The following is a 21243-nucleotide window of genomic DNA, read 5'->3' as shown; positions in this document are numbered from 1 at the left end:
AACGAGCACCCGAGCATTTTGGTGCTCGCTCATCTCTAATAGCAACCAATCACAGCGCAGCTTTCGTTATACCTTTGTAGCTGCTAATATAGCAGTGCGCTGAGCCACTGATGAGTTTTGTAATTCCGCCGATATTTGGGAAAACCTTTTGAATCGATTCGTCTTTGGTTGATGTCATCTTACCATAGTTTGTTGGCAATGTGATACATTCTGTAGATCTGCCGATTGCCATCGTCCCATTCCCAATATCCAGCAATTGCTTTGAGAAACGTTTGGCAGATGTATCATGTTGTAGTTGAACACGCATCCCGTTGCTCGTCTGTTTCTGAAGCTCGTAATGCCTTTTGCTTTTGTGCTTGAGATGGAAATTGATTGGTCAATCTACGTCCGGGGACATAACTGTCGACGATGCTCACTCGCACGCGCGCCACCTATCGTAGGATAGATGTACTATGCCAGAAACCATCGCAAGAGTGTACTCAGCAACTTCCCACAGTTTCAGATGTAGGAATAAAGAATTATCTTTTATCTCAGCTGTCTACTTCCCTCTCTCCTCTCTGTTGTCGCTGTCGCTGTCGCTGTCTCTCTCACCTCTCCACCTCTCCACCTCTCCACCTCTCCACCTCTCCACCTCTCCCCCTCTCCTCTCCTCTCACCTGTTTGTCTCTCTCACCTCTCCCTCTCTTCTCTCACCTGTTTGTCTCTCTCGCCCCTCCCTCTCTCCTGTTTCTGTCTCTCTCGCCCCTCCCTCTCTCCTGTTTCTGTCTCTCTCGCCCCTCCCTCTCTCCTGTTTCTGTCTCTCTCACCTCTCCCTCTCTCCTCTCACCTATTTCTGTCTCTCTCGCCCCTCCCTCTCTCCTGTTTCTCTCTCTCTCTCGCCCCTCCCTCTCTGTCGGCCCCTCCCTCCTGATGAGTCACAGAGTGAGAAACGAAACTAACTCCTCTGTACATAAGCGGCTGCGGGGCCAGCGGCCGGGAGATGGACAGCATGGCGCAATCCTTGGAGGCCATGGCAGAGGAGCTCAGCTGCTCCATCTGCCTGAGTCTCTTCACCACGCCGGTCACCCTGCCGTGCGGCCACAACTTCTGCTCTCAGTGCCTGGACCTCAGCTGGAAGGGCGGGGAGGACTCGGGGTACAGCTGCCCGCAGTGCCGCTGTGTCTTCCCCAGTAAGCCGGCGCTCCAGAAGAACACCCTGCTGAGTAACCTGGTCAGCCAGTTGGCGGCCGCACGGAGGGCAGAGCCGGCTCCCCAGGAAGTGGAAGTGGAGGTGGAGGAGGACGAGGAGCCGGAGGATGAGCCGGGAGTCCCGGAGCGGGATGCCGTGCTGTGTGACAGCTGCCGCCGGGTGGCCGCATCCAAGACCTGCCTGACCTGCATGGCATCGTTCTGCCAGGAGCACCTGCTGCCCCACCTGCAGAGCCCCGCCTTCCTGGACCACCTGCTCAGCCAGCCGCTGGGGGACCTGCAGCAGAGGAAGTGCCAGGAGCACAACAAGCTGATGGACCACTACTGCTGGGACCACGGGGGCTGCCTGTGCTGCTACTGTGCGCTGGGCCACAAGAGCTGCAAGACCCTCACCCTACAGGAGGCCAAGCGGCAGAAGGAGGTGAGGCCCCCTGTGTAGTGACGGGCCGTGTCCCCCTTACCGGCGGGGCGAAGTCCCCCCCCCCCCCCCCCCCCCCTTCATTATACGGTGACGGGCCGTGTCCCCCTTACCGGCGGGGCGAGGCCCCCCCCCCCCTTCATTATACGGTGACGGGCCGTGTCCCCCTTACCGGCGGGGCGAGGGCGCCCCCCCCCCCTTCATTATACGGTGACAGGCCGTGTCCCCCTTACCGGCGGGGCGAGGGCGCCCCCCCCCCCCCTTCATTATACGGTGGCGGGCCGTGTCCCCCTTACCGGCGGGGCGAGGCCTCCATTGTATGGTGACGGGCCGTGTCCGGTGGTCCCGCGGCAGGATGTACTGGACGCATCACAAGCTACGGTTGATTTCCTATCAGTCGTCAGTTTGTGGTGTTCTAGTTCAATAACCCCCTGAGTGCCGCGGCTCTTCTGGGTAGAAAAACACTTTGTCCTGCACACGAGCGGAAAGCAACTGCGACTACTCCGCTCACGGAGGAAAAGACTGCCTCCATTGAAGTCAATGGATACCGTCCGCCCCGCGGCCCTTCTATCACATTGCTATATGTGACTAACTATAGTTGTTCCATTTTGGGGCACGTAAGGCTGTTAAAAATCCCTTTGTGTTTTTTGCGAGGCAATATAAGCAAAGTAAAGCATTCTTGTGTGTTACTGTGCAGGATAAAAACTGTCCAAATTAAGGTCATTTAACTGACAATACCAAATGTGGCACTTACGGTATATATTTCCTTTTTTCACCAAAAAAGGGAAACCTATGCAAATTTTTTTTAACACGAATGCTCAGATTATATGCTGCAGTACTTCTGTACTTCACTGTATTATCCCTATTTCTTCCTATGGTAGACCCAGATGCCATTGACTTGTGTCTGATTGCAGTCACAGCCCATCAGGCCAGTTGCATGTGGGCTCGGACAGCACATGGACCCGCGTTGGTGTGCAGTTGACTTGCATTATCCTGTCCTAGTTCTAATCTGCGGTACGCACCCGAGTCGGACATGTGAGGAGTTTTCTCATGTGGACAATTGGTGTCCATGAAAAAAACCCATAAATTTGCATATCCCCATAGGCTATCATAGGGATGTGTGCTGCCCGTGAATTAACAAGGACTGCACACGGCCCCACATACACTAGTGTGTTGGAGGCCCAAACTGGACCCCTCTTGTATCTTAAAGGGGTTGTCTCGCGAAATCAAGTGGGGTTATACACTTCTGTATGGCCATATTAATGCACTTTGTAATATACATCGTGCATTAAATATGAGCCATACAGAAGTTATTCACTTACCTGCTCCGTTGCTAGCGTCCCCGTCGCCATGGTTCCGTTTAATTTCGGTGTCTTCTTGCTTTTTTAGACGCGCTTGCGCAGATGGGTCTTCTCCCTTCGGCTCTGCAGCATCGGCGTTTTGGCTCCGCCCCCTTGTACGCGTCATCGCGTCGCTCCGCCCCATGACGTGTGCCGGTTCCAACCTCCTGATTGGCTGGAATCGGCACGTGACGGGGCGGAGCTACGCGATGATGCGTACAAGGGGGCGGAGCCAAAACACTGATGCTGCAGAGCCGAAGGGAGAAGACCCATCTGCGCAAGCGCGTCTAAAAAAGCAAGAAGACACCGAAATTAGACGGAACCATGGAGACGGGGACGCTAGCAACGGAGCAGGTAAGTGAATAACTTCTGTATGGCTCATATTTCATGCACGATGTACACTACAAAGTGCATTAATATGGCCATACAGAAGTGTATAACCCCACTTGCTTTTGCGGGACAACCCCTTTAATAATACACTGCATTACCGGGAGCTGTGCTAAAGTCAGTGTAGTTAAAATCGGCCTAAAGCAGAAGTGACGGGCACCACAGAATGTTTTTAAAGAGTTGTCAGTCCTAAAAGCAAAAAATAAAACCAGTTCCCCATGTGCAAACATAATAAACAAGCATATACTCGCCTTGCCTGCGTCGCCGCAGCTCTAGGTTGGTTTGTTATGGTTGTACATGGGAAAGCTTTTCCTTGTTTTAGGCTCACTTTTTTTTACTGAGCAGTTGTTGACTAAAGGGGAGAGTTGTTGGCCGGTTATGGAACCACAGAAGATCATCTCTTTAAATGGACAAGGAGTCATAGGCCTGCTGGAACTAAACTATTAGCGACTAGTTGATAGTTTCTCGCTTCTCACCCCATTCATGGCATCAACTGTCGCTTACATTCGCTCAATCACATTCTGTGTAAAGCCACCCTCAGTCGGACAACCCTATGAAGGGGTTTTCCCGGAAAATGCTATTGATGACCTATCTGGGGGATAGATCATCAGTTAATCGCTTGGGGTCCCCATCGTTCAGCCAGGTCGCTGTCAGTACAGCAGGGCTGGACGTTTTCATCAAGGTGTGAGACTTCGTGCTCCGACTCCCATACTGAAGTGTAATGGGTGGCATTGCTCCTGTCTATTTCAATGGGAGTGGAGCCCCTCTGAGACTTGCTGCGTCAACCCTGATGAGTACGTCCAGTCCCGTTGCACTGACAGCGGCTTGGACAATCAGCTGACTGCCAGGGATCTCAAGCGGCGGATCGCCAACGATAAACAATTGGTGACCTATTTGCCTGGACAATCCCTGTAAATGTCTCTGGGCTACTGACCTCATACCCCCAATAAGAGGGTTGTGAGCTTCATCAGGATGTAGTGCTCTCCCTGCAGTAAAGGTGCCCTCTTATGCCTCCACTCGGTAATAATGCCCCCTTTTATGCTGTAAAATGACAATATTCTCACATCTTCTGCATCGGTCTTCCCTCACTTCCGGGCAGCGCAATCATGTTACCAAGAAGTGAGCGAGGACTGGGGGCTGCTGGGGGTGCAAGAGGGGAGTGTATTGTCATCTTAGATTCTACAGCATTCCCCCACTTAGGTGTGAAACATTGTTATAGAGGACTATGTATGGGTAATGGCGTAATAGAGGACTATGTACGGGTAATAGTTTTGGACAATGGATACTACTAAATGGCTGGCACTAACAAACCCCTTATGGACCTGGACTCATCCCCTCTTTCTACCCCCCCCCCCCCCCCCTCTTTCCGATATAGGATGTACAGTTACAATCAGGTTAGTGGCACTATTAACCCTTTAAAGCTTCTGTCCCATACAGGCCCCCCCTTGCAATGAGATTGCAGGGAGCCTTGTGGGTGTCATGGCAGCTGGGGGCATTCTAGAAGGCCCCAGGGCTGTCTTGGCAGACTGCCTATCAATCTGTCCCCATGGGGTGGCTTGGCAGAATGCCTGCCTGATTACAGTATGGTGTCATGCGATGGCACTACATTATACTGCAGAAGCGATCAAAGCAGCTCATGTTTTGGTCCCCTGGGGGGGGGTGTCTAAAAAGAAAGTAAAAGTTAGATATAAAACGCCAGCAAGGGGGTGAGGCCAAAGCTCACACTGCGTTTGGGGAGTTCCTCTTCAGCTATTGACTGTCATAGACTTTGTGACCTCACTGGCTGGAGCCGGAAGACTGGGGCAAAGCAGCAATGTGACACCTTAATTATATAACTAAACAGTCCAGGGTGTCCAACCCGGACATGGCCCACCGGGAATCTGCCTGATCTGGCAGGAAGCCACTCCCTGCTTCAGTGTCTTCTCTGTGCTTAATGTCACTTCGCCACTTGCATCGTTGCACATGATCCTGGCCAGAAGAGGACACCATAGTAGTTTAAACACTTTGTAGGACTGTGAGGGTGGTTATCGTACTACAGGGGACTGTGTGGATTATTGTGAGGGACAGAATGGCTTATTAAAGGGATTGACAATTTACAATTTAAAAAAACAAAAAACTTTATAAACCTAACTGAGTAACTAATGCACTTTTTATTCAGCCACTGCTCCATTCTGTGAAGCTCCGCCCTCTCATTCCATCCCCAATACTCCTCCCATAGAAAGACTATGGGCAGGCATGTGACCATAGATGTCACTCAGGCTCCTCCTCCATGCAGGCGCAGTGGAGGAGGCTGGGACCTCCATAGTCGCATGTCTCTCTGTAGTCAGCTATTTTATGGAAGCAAGGACAGTAAGCAAGGGATGTGGCTGAAGGAATATAAAATACACCAGTAAGTTACTTATAATCACATTTATAAAGGTTTTTTAATTACTTTGAAGTGGTCAACCCATGTAATTGTCAGAGCTAAGTTCAGCTTGTAAATTACTGTGAAGGCGCAGTGTGGCACTATTAAGTTTATCTTAATGGAGGAGTTAATTATATCAGAAATCAAAGTGCCAAAGACATCTATGTGGCAACCTCTGAAGAATCAGGTTGCAGCCGCCAGAAGTTATCATAACGGTTTGGTTTGGATGGAGAAGAAAAGAAGTGACTTCACCTGTGCATTATTGATTGTTCTGCCAATGACTGCGTTTGATCAGTCCTGTAGTCCTTATATGGTATGCAGAGCGATGATGGTAGCATTCTTGTTTGTGAACTAACTCCCAGAACTAAAATACCACTGTTCAAGTCATGCTGGGAGGTGTTATTTTGTGTTCTACAAACTCGTGTAGCCTGGTTTAACCTGACTCTGCAAATTATTTCTTAGATGAGCTTGGTTCTGGTGCTGTATTTGTTATGAGGTTGGCCCAGAGGCCGTATTTGTTATGACCTTTCTTCAAGTACTACTACAATGGCCCCTTCCTCCACCTGTGCAGTAGAAGTGGCTTTATAGGTGGTAGATCTGCCGCTGCACACACCATTGTGGGGAGGGCCATGCTTAGACACCAACCCAATCTGATCATTTTCTTTCCAGCTGCATTTCACAAATGTCTTGAGATCTCTGAACCAGAAGATTGAGAAGGCGGCCACCACAGTGGAGGAGGTGCAGTGTGAACAGAAGCGGCTGCAGGTTAGTGCGCAGACCCTCAGGTGGGGCTCTCTGCTTGATGCTCCCTTCATAAACTCCTCATCTTTTTAGGAAACCACTAGGAAGAAAAAGGAGCTCCTGGAGTCGGAGTATGATGAGCTCAAGAGTCTGATCGATGAGGAGCGGTGCAGGGCGATGCTGAAGATTGAGGAGGAGGAGAAGAAAGTCACCAGCAAATTCAACTACACACAGAGTGTCCTGAGCAAGAAACGGCAGGAGTATGAGCGAATGCGCAGCAGAGTGCAGAGTCTCCTCCAGGAGCAGGACGACCTCCAGTTTCTGAAGGTGATAACCTCAGCCTAACACCAGTGTCATTCCCCTTCATCCGTGCTGATTCTAAGCTACAGCCTAATAGTGAGTGCAGCTCTGGAGTATAATACAGCATTTACTCTGGATCAGTACAGGATAAGTAATGTATGTACACAGTGACTCCACCAGCAGAATAGTGAGTGCAGCTCTGGAGTATAATACAGGATGTAACTCAGGATCAGTACAGGATAAGTAATGTACGTACACAGTGACTCCACCAGCAGAATAGTGAGTGCAGCTCTGGAGTATAATACAGGATGTAACTCAGGATCAGTCCAGGATAAGTAATGTATGTACACAGTGACTCCACCAGCAGAATAGTGAGTGCAGCTCTGGGAGATAATACAGGATACAAGTCAATATATTCCCTTACTGACCTTCAGTATTTGCTGGCTGTTGTAACACTAATTCCAGTTTGTGTGGAAGGTAAAAAAGGCTAAAATAATCCAAGAACGTATTTCTGGAATCCGGATTGCATTATTGACAAGATTGGATAGAATTTTTGGCAAAATGCTAACTTATTGTTTTCCCTTTTTTGAGAATGGGTATGCTGAAAAATATATTCCCTTTTTTCCCCCCCTCCTAATACAGTATGAGGTTCAAGCTATAACTTCCCATGGGCTTCTACTACATCCAGCCTGAATTTGCACTGCTCCCCTCTTTGGAGATGCTGACAGTCCGAGGGGTAAAGATGTCCCCTACTTCTCAGCAGAGTGTTAGTTCTGTTGCTAGTAGAGACCACCTTGCGGTCCGGTCTGTCCTCTCCTCAGACAAGTAAAGAGCCTGGATAGAGCGAGTCTGAAGAAAGGATGGTCCACATTGTAAGGTGGTTACTATGCTGGGAGAGAAGTAAGTCGCCTCTTTACTTCCTTTGAACAGTTACTTTATTGCCAGCCACGTAGAGCAGCGTTGGTCTGCGTTGTATGGAAGTCTATAGAAGGCCATCTTCACACAGGCGAGAATTGCGCTTTGCGAGGTGCATGAAAATACCCCCCATCTTTTTTTTCTCCCCACATCGTGATGTGCGTAACGCATTGCGGCATAGCCTATTTTTGGGGCATGCCCTCACATTGCATCACCCATTGTTTCCAATGCGGCCGCCTGCCACATCGCACCATGCGGTAGGTGCGCACAAGTGTGACGTGAGGTTTCCCCATTGAAAACAATGGAGACACTCCTCGATTCTTGGCTGCGGCGGAGCTTCACTACTTCCAGCAAAATGCTGCAAGATAGTTTTCATTAAAAAAAAAAAAAAAAAGCCTTGCATCCGCAGGGAAATCGCATGTTGGCAAGCGCAATATCAGACTGTGATTTGTGGCTTGGTATCTCACTCGTCCCTGCATGAAGTTGGCCTAAGAGTTTATCTGCCCATCTATTGGCCCCCACTGTGCTTCAGCATTTTTTTCATAGAAAAGGGTTACAGTTCTTAAAGACCAGGATACCCAAATACTGAAAATCCTTATCGCTCAGTATTTCACACCACAATGTGTAGAAGGGGGATTCTTAGTTAAGCGTCTATCATTATTATAAGAAACCATCTAGGAGGCAGGCAGCCTTGCCTAAACTACCTTTGGGATACAGACCAATTCCCTGTATATTCACAGATGGGCATGCTGAAATTATAAAGGTTTGTATCCAAGGAACAAAATGCCCTCCAAACCCCAAAATTTAGAGTTTGCGGCCACAGCTACTACTCTGACTAAGTCAAAATAAAATGATGAATTAAAAAAAATAAATAAAAAAAATTTGTACCCTTATTAGAGCTGCAATATAAACCCTGGGCCACGTAGATGGAAAGCAATTATCGTTAGATGGGATGAGTATATGATGCAATTTACTGCATTTTCAGCCACTCATCCCCCAGTATTCGAAAAGTGTTAATATTTTAAAAAAAAAATCTATACCCCGGTGACCTTCTTCATAGTATTCTACAAAGATGTAAGATTTGTATCAAGAAGGGCTCCAACAATTGGCTGTATTTTGTCTAAGTTTATCTAAAGGGGCCATCTACTTCTAGATTAACTTTTTAAGAATAGAACCAAATGTGTTAAAACGATATGAATTAGTACTCAGTCCCGGTGATCCAGCGCTGCAGCCCTGCTACTCTCCCAGTCTGATAGAGGAAATCAGGTGACCGCTGCCTGCCAATCAGAGGCCACAGCGTCGCCGTTCATGATTCCTGGCATCATAGCGCCCAAGATGTGAGCACTGATGCCAGGAGAGTGGGTGGCAAAGCTGCGGCCTCTGGTTGGCTACAGGTCTGGATCACCAGAGCTAAGGACAGTTAAGTGTCATTTTGTGTTAACCCATTTGACTCTAATCTTAATGTGTTTTTCGGCCCAATTGAAAGCAATGGGTGAGGCATTCTGAGGTAATGCCCAAGGACAGGTCCCCTCGTGACTACTTGGTTTCCACCTCACCATGATGCGGGGAAAAAAAATAAGTCGTGTATATGACAACATTCAAAAGAAATGCATACATAGTATGTTAGGCTGAATGAAGACCATGTCCATCTAGTTCAGCCTGTTTCTACCTCCTTGTTGATCCAGAGGAAAGCAAACCCCCCCCCCCCAAAGAGGCAGAAGCCAATTGGGTCATTTGGGGGGAAATTCCTTTCCATAATGGCAATCAGAATAATCCCTGGATCAATGTTCGATAGTTCCTACCTGACGCCAAGACCCAGATCAACAACCCCGCTGGTTATTTAATGTCTATATCCTGTCATGTCATAGCGCTCTAGAAAAACATCTAGTCCCTCTTAAACTCCTTTGTGGATTTTGCCATCACCACATCCTCAGGCAGAGAGTTCCACAGTCTCACTGCTCTTACAGTAAAGAACCCCCTTCTGCATGGGGTTCATATTTTTCTGTCTTGCAACACACATCTGCCTAAGTTCAGCTCCATAGTAAAATACAGCCTGTAGCTCCGGATCAGGACAGGATAAGTAACGTTTTTACAAGTTGTCTCCACCGGCAGAATGGTGAGTGCAGCTGTGGAGTAATACGGGGTGTGACTGTGGATCAGATGGAAGTATGGATAGCGCTCCAAATAATGGTAAAAATAAATATGGCTGTAGGGAGACTCTGCTGGTGTGGAACGCAGTCAATTCACAGCAGTCCACACCGCTGGTCCAGAGTTGCCTTTAATGTGGTTGTAAATCCAATGCACCACCCATGAGCGTGGGGATCTTTTACACGTTATTCCTGCTTGTTAACTCTGGATTACTGTACAGAAGGGGTTAAGGTCTACAGGCTGTGTTTTTTTTCGTTTTTTTTTCCACTACATATCACGTGTGTGACACACGGTAAATGGAGGCAAGGAAAGTCAAGTGACTTTCATTCCTCCATGCACACCAACATGTGCAGGCAGTGTTTCTGTACAGCAGAGATATAAATCGCAGCATGCGCTATTTCTGTGTATGGTACGCAGGCATTGCGAGGGCAGAGTTTCAAAATGCATTTTGGGGGGAAAAAAAACACACACACACACAGCATGTGTTTGTGACGTTATTTTCCCAACATGTGCAGCAGCTCGCACCAGTCCTGGATGCAGAGCATTGTAGTTTCTTACATCCTCTTCATATTTTATGCAGAGAGCGATTAAAGTGAATGATACAACATCCAAAGAACCATTCAAGCCAAAGACTGAGTTTGATGAGAAGTTGCTGCAAGGCCTCTACAAGAACGTTGTGTCGCTCAAGGACCTTGTGAAATCCAGCATCCGCCAGATGGGTAAGAGCACCTTCTGGGCGCTATGGTGCCACTTACTAAATCAGTGATGCGCAACCAGGGTGTTTCGACAGGCTGCCAGGGGTGCCGCGGCTCTCTGGCTGGAAATCACATAATTGGTACAGTTTTATGGGTATTGTATCTTGTCACCACTGGAAGTCAGGGGGGTGACAAGCTACAGAGGCTGTTTGATAGGCCGGCCACGCCCCCCCCCCCCCATCCCCCTCTCAGGTCCTGGCAATCACTAAAAGTGGCTTTCCCGGCAGCACAGCGCCGCCTTCTCCGTTGGCAGCCTCCCTGCACTGGGCAGCGGCGGCGAACACTGAGGGAGACGGGGAGCGGCGGCACAGAGATGGGTGAGGGAGGGGAAACTGGAGGGTAGCAGAGACAGTGCAAGAAAACTGCGGGGACAGCAGTGGGTGACAGTGTGCCTGGCATGGAGGGTTAGGGTTGGTTTCAGTGTTGGGGTTGTATTATTAGCTATAAATGCTTCCATGTTCATGCAGCTGGCTCTGACATGGAAGGGTTAACGGCTACTAATGTAACCCTAATATTGAAACAACCCCTAAGCCACCATCCCAGCATAAAGTAAGGAGAAGGGTTAATGTTACTGGGGGGTTTAATAATTTTGCAGGGGCTACTGTAGGGTTAATAGTCTGAGGCCACGGTAGGGGCCGCTATAAACCCCTGGGGTTGCCTATTACTACCGAAGCCACTATAGGGGTCGCCTATTACTAGCGGGCTCGCAATAATTACTACCAAGGCCACTGTGGGGGTCACAATTACTACCAGGGCTAATATAGGGGGTTGCTTGCTATTACTACTGGGGCCACCAACATATGGGGGGGGGGGGGCTGATACTATTAATACATGGGCCAGAGTAGTTGTGGAGTTTATAGTAGCTGTAGCAGCAAAGTGAGATTTTCTTTCCACACCGTGTGGATGACTTTCAATCTGCACAAAACCCGTGTGGACACTGACATGAGGTGCGGGATTTAATTCCACAACATATTAATTTTAAATATAATGTATATCAATAGCCCACCCAGCGCTCCTGCATTCCTACCTGCATGTGCGTGTGTTTTTTTTTGTTTTTTTTAAATTTAAACAGCCCTGTCCTTTTTAACGATGGAGGTAAAAATCATGTTGTAATAAGCCACACACCCTTGTGGTAAGGGTGCCGCCCCATAAACCTTTTTCCCAGGGGTGCCCCAAGGCTGATAAGGTTGGAAAACACTGTACCAAATAATGATCGTTTCCTTTCCTACAGCGGAGAATCCAGAATGGAGATCTCATCCTATGCAGAAGGCATCAGGAGCAGAAGCGGGGCTGGAAACAGGTAGGATGATTCATGTGCCGCACACCCTTCACAACGGTGTTACCTGGAGCTCGGGGTGGGGATTTAAGTGCACAGCACTTCCTAATCCATCTAGTAACAGATAACAAACTTTCCTTGAGACGCTTGTATGTAGAGGGGGGGGGGGTTCCTGCATTTCGGGGTCATGGCTCTTTATCTTCACTACTTGTTCTGTAGGATCCACAGTTTTCTTTTGTCTTACAGAGGAGGCCGGCAAATGGAGGGCCACAAGACCCAAAATGCAAGATGAGAAGCCCAGTACCAAAAGTAAGTCATGTCACGTATGTTATTGCATTAGAATTTGAAGTTGGGGGACAGCAGTGTCCGGTACGAGCTGTAATGAAGGGGAGATATTATTTTTTGTGTGTGATGTAGACTTCAGTACAATTCAGTAAAGGGACCTTTATGTTTTGTTTTACACCATCACAGTACCAAGTACCACTTGTCTGTTAGTGAGTGCGTTACATGCTCTGCCCCTGATCACATGGCAGTGACGTCAAGGCAGAGCCTACCCGCAGCCGTGTTCTGACACATTCTGTGATGTTAGTCATGAGATCAGTCACCTGGGCTTTGACCTTTGCCCCTAATCACATGATGGCAATGTCATCACAGCTGCTTCACTTTAATAAAGACCAGCAGGGCTGTGCGCCTGTGTGTGAGGCGCCGGCGGGGAGCAGGGCTGTGCGCCTGTGTGTGAGGCGCCGGCGGGGAGCAGGGCTGTGCGCCTGTGTGTGAGGCGCCGGCGGGGAGCAGGGCTGTGCGCCTGTGTGTGAGGCGCCCGCGGGGAGCAGGGCTGTGCACCTGTTTTGTGTGATGCACATGTAAGCAATGATGGTGACATCACAGGTCCTAAAACAGCAGCCTTATGCTTGCAACTCCAATCCCTTCCACTATATTCTATTAGTAAGTGGTGTATTGTGCCACCAGAAGCACTGGTACTATAATTTCATAATTACTAGTTGACCCATATGGGCTGTAATCTAATTATAATATGTTTTGGGATCATCACTTCCTAGTCTATAAATATGAGGACTTTGCTACTCCACTGTATAGTGTGTGTGTGTGTGTGTGTGTGTGTGTGTGTGTGTGTGTGTGTGTGTGTGTGTGTCCTCTTAGATATAGATGGAGTTCTTCTTGGTTACATGCATGTGTAGATGGAGGACACAGTCCTGCCCGCACATGAAGAAATGATGTAGAGCTGATGAAGACCTAACGATTGTCTTTCAGATAAGGTGAAGAAAAAGCCAAACCCACCAACGGCTGATGCCAGCGCACCGCTGCCTCACGGTATGTGCGCCACTGTCTAGAGATGGTTAATCTAGATTGCAGATGGTCATAGCAAAGCGTGGGGAGATGGGGATAGCGAGGGGCAAGTGTCTGCAGTATATGGCACCATTTTTGTTTCACTTTACAGAAAGACCACATTCAGTGCCACACGCCAAACAAGCTGTGCCGACGGCCAACCTTCGGGAGCAGTTCATGAGGTGTAAGAAACCATAATACAATAGTTACATCCCAGGCAGCCGACATACTGGGCGCCGTTTACTAAGGGGGATAGACTTGATAGCAATGTTTGGGGGACAGGTGTAAAATACTGATAGAATGCTATTCTTGAGTGGAGTTATATAACTTTGGGATGTTTATTGTTCTCCTCAGATGCCGAGAAGCTATATGCCGATCCGAGCACCGTGCACAAGAAGATCCTCATTTCTAACCTGTTCACCAGATTGGCCGTCAGCGACATGCCTCACAACTACCCGGAGAGTCTGCAGAGGTTTGTCAGCTGTTCCCAGCTACTTTGCTCACAGAGCTTTTCAGAAGGCGTCCATTACTGGGAGATTCTAAAAGAAGGCGGGAACTTCAGTGGGTTTGGTGTGGCCTACCAGAGCATCGCCCGCACCGGGACGGAGAGCCGTCTTGGCCGCAACAAGGTGTCCTGGTGCATTGAGTGGTGTAATGGGAAGCTGCAGGCTTGGCACGACGATAAACAGACTGACCTGACCACCCCGAACACCAACAAGTACGGGGTGCTGCTGAACTGCACCGAAGGCTTTGTCTCATTCTACTGCATTGGAAAAAAGTTCAGCGAAATTTATAAGTTTCGGGCCAAGTTTAAGGAGCCGCTGTACCCAGCCTTCTGGATGTTCTCCAGTAAAACGGTCCTGGTCCTTAATGCGTTCCAATTAGAGCCCTGAGATCTCCCTGCAGGCGATGTATTCCTCTCTACGGGTGGGAAGGAATGGGGGGTGCTAGAGAGTAATACTTTGGTTTGCTTGTAGAGCCATACACTGACACTACTTTGTAGAATTGAGGCTGTCTTCTTGCACTGAAGCCCCTCCACAGCTGCAGTTACGTTGCCTCATAGGCTCCTTTTACACAGAGTGATAAACCGTTCGCACAAGCGAACAATAACGGGCAGATCTTCCCAATTGCATTCGCATATTCGTCGTTTACACTTAATGTACCAGTGAATGAACGACTAAACAATCGCCATTCACGTGCAAACAATAGTATTTTTATGCCTTTGTAAAATGAAGGACAAGAAACAAATTCTGTTCGCCGCTCAGTTGTTGCCCATGTTCGTTTACGATTAACGCTTATCCTTCAAATTTGCATGATCCAAAGTTTGGTTTTGTATAAAAAAAAAAAAAAAAAAAAAAAATCATTCCGCGTAAAAGGCCCCGTATACTCTAGTCTGAGGCCGCTCTCACACAGACCTATTTTCTTTTTTCCACTGCGTTCAGCGCAGAGTTTGAAGTGCTGCACTAAACACTGTAAAACTCCTCCATTAATTTCAATGGGGCCTCTCAGATAAGCGGTCTATCGTGGAATCAGAAATGCGGTCTGCTATTTTATTGCATTTTCTTTCTTTTTGTAACGCACCTTATCACCCATTGCAATGATGGGGTGCATTAAAAACCACTGAATGCAGTAAAATACCGCGTCTAATAGACACAGTTTGGAGATCACATATTGTCCTCTGATTAACGTTTGCCTTAAGATTTGTTAAATTAAAATACCCATCACCTTGATGAAAACACAATTTCCGTAATGCCCTTCACCAATCTAAGGACCTCAGTGGTGTTCTATATTGTCTGTGTAATATATTCAATCATTATACTGCATCTACAGATCATCATACATACTCATCAGTAATGGGTACACCCTGGGCGTCTCGTGAGCGGTCGGATGGTTACCGTACTATCCGCCTGCATCCAGATCTTCTTTGAGGGATGCATAGTGGGCGCCACATCCACCTGGGTGGACTCGGGGGACCCCTGCCAGCCCTCAGCAGTAATGACCCAATAAGGGTATGTTCACATGGGGCGCAAATGTTTCTGTACGGTAAATCTGCAGCATTGCAGTAAACAATTGATGATTTGAGCAAAGATTTAATGCTTTGAAATGCAAAGGGTGAAATTCGCACAAGTAGTCTGCAGTGAATGCGGCCCATTTGTCTTCTGGGTTGGCTAGTGAGAGGCCTTCAGATGTGGGGCAGGAAAGGGTATTGTTTGTTCTTCCAGAGAGCAGATAGGTCTTAGGAGACTTATAACGCTATCCATGCTCTTCTGAGAAATATGCAAATGGAGCAATACCTCTACAGCGCCACTTAGTGGAAGGCTGCATTCTTGCACGTCAACAGCAGACCTTTTTGATAAGCCTTACAGCAATGACTGACTGGGAACTATGAGCCAAAGCCAACCATGCACGACAGACTGTTCTGGGGTGATTGCACCTCATCGGTGTGCAGTTGGTTTCTGGCTGAAGGTGCTTTTAGATGGAATGATTTATTATTCAAATGAGTGATAATTAACTAATCATTCAATCGCCGTATGCCATATCCTCCTGTCTAAACTGTCCGCCTCGCTCGTTCAAACGATAACCTGATTATTTAAAAAGGACCCTTAGCTAGTGATCAGCCTATAGATGTGGGGTGGAAAGGGCAATGGTTCTCCTTAAGGCAAGCACCTAGAAGGTGTGAGGCGACCTATAAGGCCATCCATGCTTTTCTGGGAAATGTGTAAATACAAAGGTAGAACAATGCCTCTGTAGCGCCACCTATTGGAAGGCAGCATTCCTGCAAGTCAACGTCAGACCTTTTTAATAAGCCTTGCAGCAATGACTGGAAAATTATGAGCCAAAGCCAACCATACATTGACACTTTTTTCGGGGGGATTCCCCCTCATTAGTGTGCAGTTGGTCTCTGGCTTGGCTGGTGAGAGGCCTATAGATGTGAGTCAGGAAGAGGATCGTTTCTCAGGAGGAAGAAAACCTAAATCGAGGATGTAAAACTCCTTTTCATGGAGGGACCACCTCAGCATTATGGTTGCCTTCGAAGGGCTCATTCACAGGGGCATATTTGCGCTGCATATTGTGAGTAGTTTTTACACACGTAATACGTATAGCTTAAACACCATTTATTTCCATTGGGGTCTTCAGACATGTATTACATGCCTTGTAGCAATGACTGGGAATATGAGCCAAAGCCAACAATGCACAGACAGACTGTTTTGGGGTGATCGCCCCTCATCAGCGTGCAGTAGGTTTCTGGCTTACTGGTGAGAGGCCTGGACATTTGGGTCAGGAAGTGTATTGTTTCAGTCTTGGGGAGAGCATCTAGAAGGTGTCTGAGGAGCCAGCCTTATGAGGCTCCTCTGGGAAATATGCAGATGGTAAGATGGAACAATGCCATCATGTTGATAAGGGTCCTATTGAACTTCTTCGGTTGAAGATCTCCCAGTTGGTGACATTAAGTAGTGCATAACTTTTTGAATCTGGAGATCTTGCATAATTCTTTTGGGCTGCCTCTAAATTTGAGCTGGTATGGGCTCACAGGAAGGACAAAACTTCTCCCACAAGGTCTTTGGTGTCTTAAGTGATATAGACCTGTGTATAAACTGACTAGTAAGACTTTGCTGGTGTTCCCTGTATGAGGCTGAATAGACTGGAAGTCAACACACAAGCTCCCTTGGCCTGCTACTTGCAATGTTCGCCAGTCGAGCTGATTTGAATGGCAACCTCTTTCTTCGCACACACCCATTGTAGATCTTGCAGTATTTCTCAATGTCCGCCTCCATATGTGGCCAATAGCTACTAGTCCTACTGCTGAGGTTGGGTTGGTTGGTTTGGGCTTGTTTGTTTTTAGGGAGGGGTGGTTGGTTCTTTTTTTGTTTGCACACAGAAGGGCCATGGTTTTTTATGGAGGTATAATTTACAATACTGGATGGGTAACACCTGTTTCTAACACATGCCTCTAGTCTGTTCTAGGGATTTCTTGGTACGGTATCCCTCTTTTCATTACCTGCAATTCCCATTGCCTAGCCAATGAGGTACCGCCTTCAGTCTTCCATACTCTTTTCTGTGGGTGGCAAACTTTCTTGAAAACTTGGATTTCCCCAAGGGCTGTGTCATCCTCCTGAGTATTTTGCAATGGTCCATGTCCATCTCGCTCATCTCGCAGTATGTTGAAGCACGGCCTCTTCTGCGGCACCTAACAACAAACTTATATATTCTGACTCCAAGGGTTTGGGGACTGGGTTTTTTTTTCTGCCCTAGGCCATGTGTTCCTGTAGCAGGCGCCACTCTTCCTCTCTCCACTATCCTGTTTCTGTCCAGGCAAGTGGGATAAGGCATCAAGTGTAATGTTGGAGTGGCCAGGATGATACTTCATCTTGGGCAGCTGTAGCCATTGACACTTGTTGCATCTAGCTTTACCGTTGGTTGGATTTAAGGCAATGGGTTGTTGGACAAACCATTTTGTAGTGCACAATGCCATCACTTCACACTTTAAGGCTAGTAATTCCGGTTTGTGGGCGGGGTACACATATGGTACGTTTTTTCAGACAGCCTCTGTGTAGATGGCTTACATTGCTTGCTATTGGTTGATGGATATGTGAAGTTACAGTGAGCGTCTGTAGATGACATTGTGTCTTAACATTTTCTTAACCAACCTTATCTCTTGGTGCTTTTCCACTTGTTGAATTCTGTATTTTTCACTTTTGTTTTTTGATCAGTTAACTTTTTAAAAAAAATCTGGTTTAGAAAAAGTCTTAGTCCTCGGCTTTGAGTGTCACTTACTTTCCACTTCACCAAAGGAATGAGAACCCAGTTCAATTTCATCAGTCCGACTACTGTTGCCGATCTTCTCATTGGTGGACTCAACCTGGTGAAGCGGCAATCAATGAAGCGCTCAGCCACTCACTTGTTCCGGAAAGGAAGGAGAAGCCTGTACTTTCTTGCCTCCCTCCCTCTGCCAATAGTATGTGCATCATAACTGATCCTCGCCCGCCAGTCTGGTGGAAGAGAGGGGTCTGCTTCAACTACGGGGCAGTTGAAAAGAGACTTCAAAAACTGATCTGATGGCCCATGGGGATATTCCTTCAGCAACCGGACCTCCAGTGCCTGCGGCAAATATAGCCATGGGTATAATGGGCACCTTGGGTTTTAAGTTTTCTTCCTCCTTCCCCTGTGTTGTTGGTATACCCAATATACAGTCAAAGACTGCTTTCACATCTGCGCCGGGCGTTTCATTATCCTGCACTGTTTTGGGGGCAGGAGAGGGGAATCCTCTGGCTGAATGGGTGTGTTGTAACAGAACCGAACAATGCCAAACAGACCCCAATGATTACAATGGGGTCCGTTTTGTTTTCCGCTCAGTTGCCTGACATTTTACTGGAAGAAACGCTGCATGCAGAGCTATTTGTGCCGGTTCTACAATGGAGCCTCCGAACCAATGCTGTCAAACTGAGCTCAATGTCTAAGCTACCCACGCACCACACTACAGCAATTGCAGTTATCCTGCATCGTGTGAACAAGTCTTTTGAGCTTACCTGAGCATATCTCAGAAAACAGTCTGAAAACCAAGTGGTAATCGCCCTCATGCAGTCTCCTGGTCAAGAATGCAGCTGCCATCTACATGTTATACATCCAGACCAGAAGGGCTTTATGATTGGATGATCCAAATCTGACTATTAGAAGGGTCCGAGTGGCCACATTGGATGGAAATAACAGTGATTGAGCACTGGCGTTACTGGACGCTGCTAAGGCCTCCGATTCCATCGAATGGTTATCTGTTAGAAGGGATGCCATGTTTTGGGTTTGAAGACTCATTTATTAGGTGGGTATCCAGTATATACAATACGCCTATGGCCAACATCTTAGTATATGGACTGCTTTCTAAAGCTTTCCCTCTTAGTAAAAGGAGAGGCAAGATTGGACAGCCTTGTTGTGTCCCATTTGTAGTGGCCATTGAACCACTAGACCTGGCTATCATACAGGACCCCCAGTTATTCAGGTGTTAATATAGGGCCAAGGGAAGATCGCATTGGTTTATTTGCAGGCTACGTGATTTTATTCCTATCTAACCCAAGGGTATCTCTTCCATATGCTGTCTCTCTTATTGGTAGTTTTGGGAGATACTCTGGTTTATGGATAAACTGGCAAAAATCCACATTTATGCCTTTGCAGATGAAGAGTTGGTCTGTAGGCGAGGTGATGCGTCCTCCATGTTTCCAGCTTCGACTATCTAGATCTATATATTTCTATAGACTCTACTTGTAGCTATAACCTAAACATTGCCCGACTGCTTGCATTTCTTAAAGCTAAACTTAAGATGAAGTCTTTCAGCAACCAATAGAGGCAAGGAGCTTCACATCTTATCAAAATGATTATACTCCCTAAATTCTTGCAGGTTCTAGATCATTCAGACCCCATAGTGTTTGTTTGTTTTTTTTTTTTTTTTTCTTTTTAAATGTAGTTAATTCCATGTTATCTGCCTTTTAGTATGAGGCAAGGCTCGAGCTGTATCCGTCCATTTCTTCATACCCATTGATTGGAGTTTTGCGCGCTCAGAGACCTACGGGCTGAGTTGTATAATACAGAAGTTGAATAAGATGATATAAAAAAAAAAAAATGCACATATACACCTAAATGTGGAAGATAAGTGGAACGTGTTCATTCCCTTGCTTACTAGACTGGCACTGTGCTATATGGCATCCTATACTTTGGTCCATACTTGTTTGTTGAACTGCCCTGCAATCCACGCCCTCTGGCGTGAAGTAACATCTACTCAGCCAAATAATAAGCACAGCACTTCCAAATACTCCTAGTGTGTGTTCGGTGGATGTCTTTGAGGAAGAACAATGACGGCACCATAGTCTTATTTTTCTTAACGAGACCCTCTACCTTGCGCATCACCGAGATAGACTAAACCTATCCATCATCCTCACCATATGTGGCATCCATACAGTAGAAATTGGAAACTCAAAGATGAACATGCATCTTTCTGTATATTAAGATGACTATGCTTTATCTGTAATCACACAATCTGATGGCGATGAATAGAATCTTGACCCATGTATATGCTGCACTGCTTTGTCTGTTATCTTTCAATAAAGTTTTAAAACAAAAATCGCTGTTGCCAAATGTGTTAAAGTGCTGGTGCAAAGACAATACAGAAAGCAATGAGGGAACAAACTATGTAATTACACCCCCTCTACTATTCCTTAGTCAGATCTCATCTGGCTTACTATTATGTCAAGTTCTGGGCACCCCACTTAAAAAAAAAAAAACACATACTGGATGGAGTTCAGAAAAGGGCTAGCAGGATGGTACTAAAGAGTGGAAGTATTGCTTCCATTATGCAAGACAGGGATCACGTGACCGCCAGGCACCCTCTGTCGCAGCAGACCTGTAGGATCCTAGCAGACCCTGATCCTCTGTTAGTGACACTCACTACAGGGGCATGGTTTTCCCTGTAACTGGGGCTCCTATGGATGCCAGCTACAGTGGAAAAGTGTGAAATATAAAGCCTCCTCAGCGGGCTTTATAGTGTGTGTGAGTGAAACTACTAATGACCACTTGTCTGTATGTTTTGTGTGTGTTTCTCATGCTCCTCCCCTGATGACTTCATTGAAGGTCCTACAACATGTATAAAACATTCTAACTGACAGAACACAGGCCTCCTGGAAGGGGAGGACAAAAGTAACACACTGAGAACTGCTTAGTTGTATGCTTAGACACAACTCAGCGGTCCTGACAGACATGGACCTCCCCCCACCACAGAGATCCGATGGGCTGAAGGACCTGCGGTGGTGTCACTGTGGGAGAAGCCAAGCTGTGTTTGTCTTGTGTGGTAATCCAGCTCCTGTGAATGTGATGTGCCACCAGACACACTGGGGCTATAATGTCCGAATAATTACCTGTGTGTATCTAATATGAAATACCAACCAAAGCTGTTGCTGCATGCACCCTGGACTTCAAAACTATACAAAACATATATTAAAACGGCCGAAACTAAATGAGGAACCTATTCCCGTACTCTTATTTTA

General features: G+C 47.1%; 1 protein-coding gene across 1 annotated transcript; it reads left to right on the top strand.

Annotated features, from left to right (window-relative positions):
- Window positions 1-905: 905 nt before the first annotated feature.
- LOC136588209 (E3 ubiquitin/ISG15 ligase TRIM25-like) lies at window positions 906-20324 on the top strand. Its single transcript, XM_066587259.1, has 9 exons — window positions 906-1609; window positions 6407-6502; window positions 6572-6805; window positions 10422-10560; window positions 11828-11896; window positions 12119-12181; window positions 13142-13201; window positions 13329-13400; window positions 13571-20324. The coding sequence occupies exons 1-9, from the start codon at window positions 980-982 to the stop codon at window positions 14107-14109; spliced, it is 1902 nt and encodes a 633-aa protein (XP_066443356.1). The 5' UTR covers window positions 906-979; the 3' UTR covers window positions 14110-20324.
- The last annotated feature ends 919 nt before the right edge of the window (window positions 20325-21243 follow it).

This window comes from Eleutherodactylus coqui, chromosome 13, assembly GCF_035609145.1.
Source record: "Eleutherodactylus coqui strain aEleCoq1 chromosome 13, aEleCoq1.hap1, whole genome shotgun sequence".
In the NCBI taxonomy this organism is placed as follows: Eukaryota; Metazoa; Chordata; class Amphibia; order Anura; family Eleutherodactylidae; genus Eleutherodactylus; species Eleutherodactylus coqui.
The sequence above is the reverse complement of the archived record's forward strand: the minus strand, read 5'-3'. Positions and strand labels throughout refer to the sequence as shown.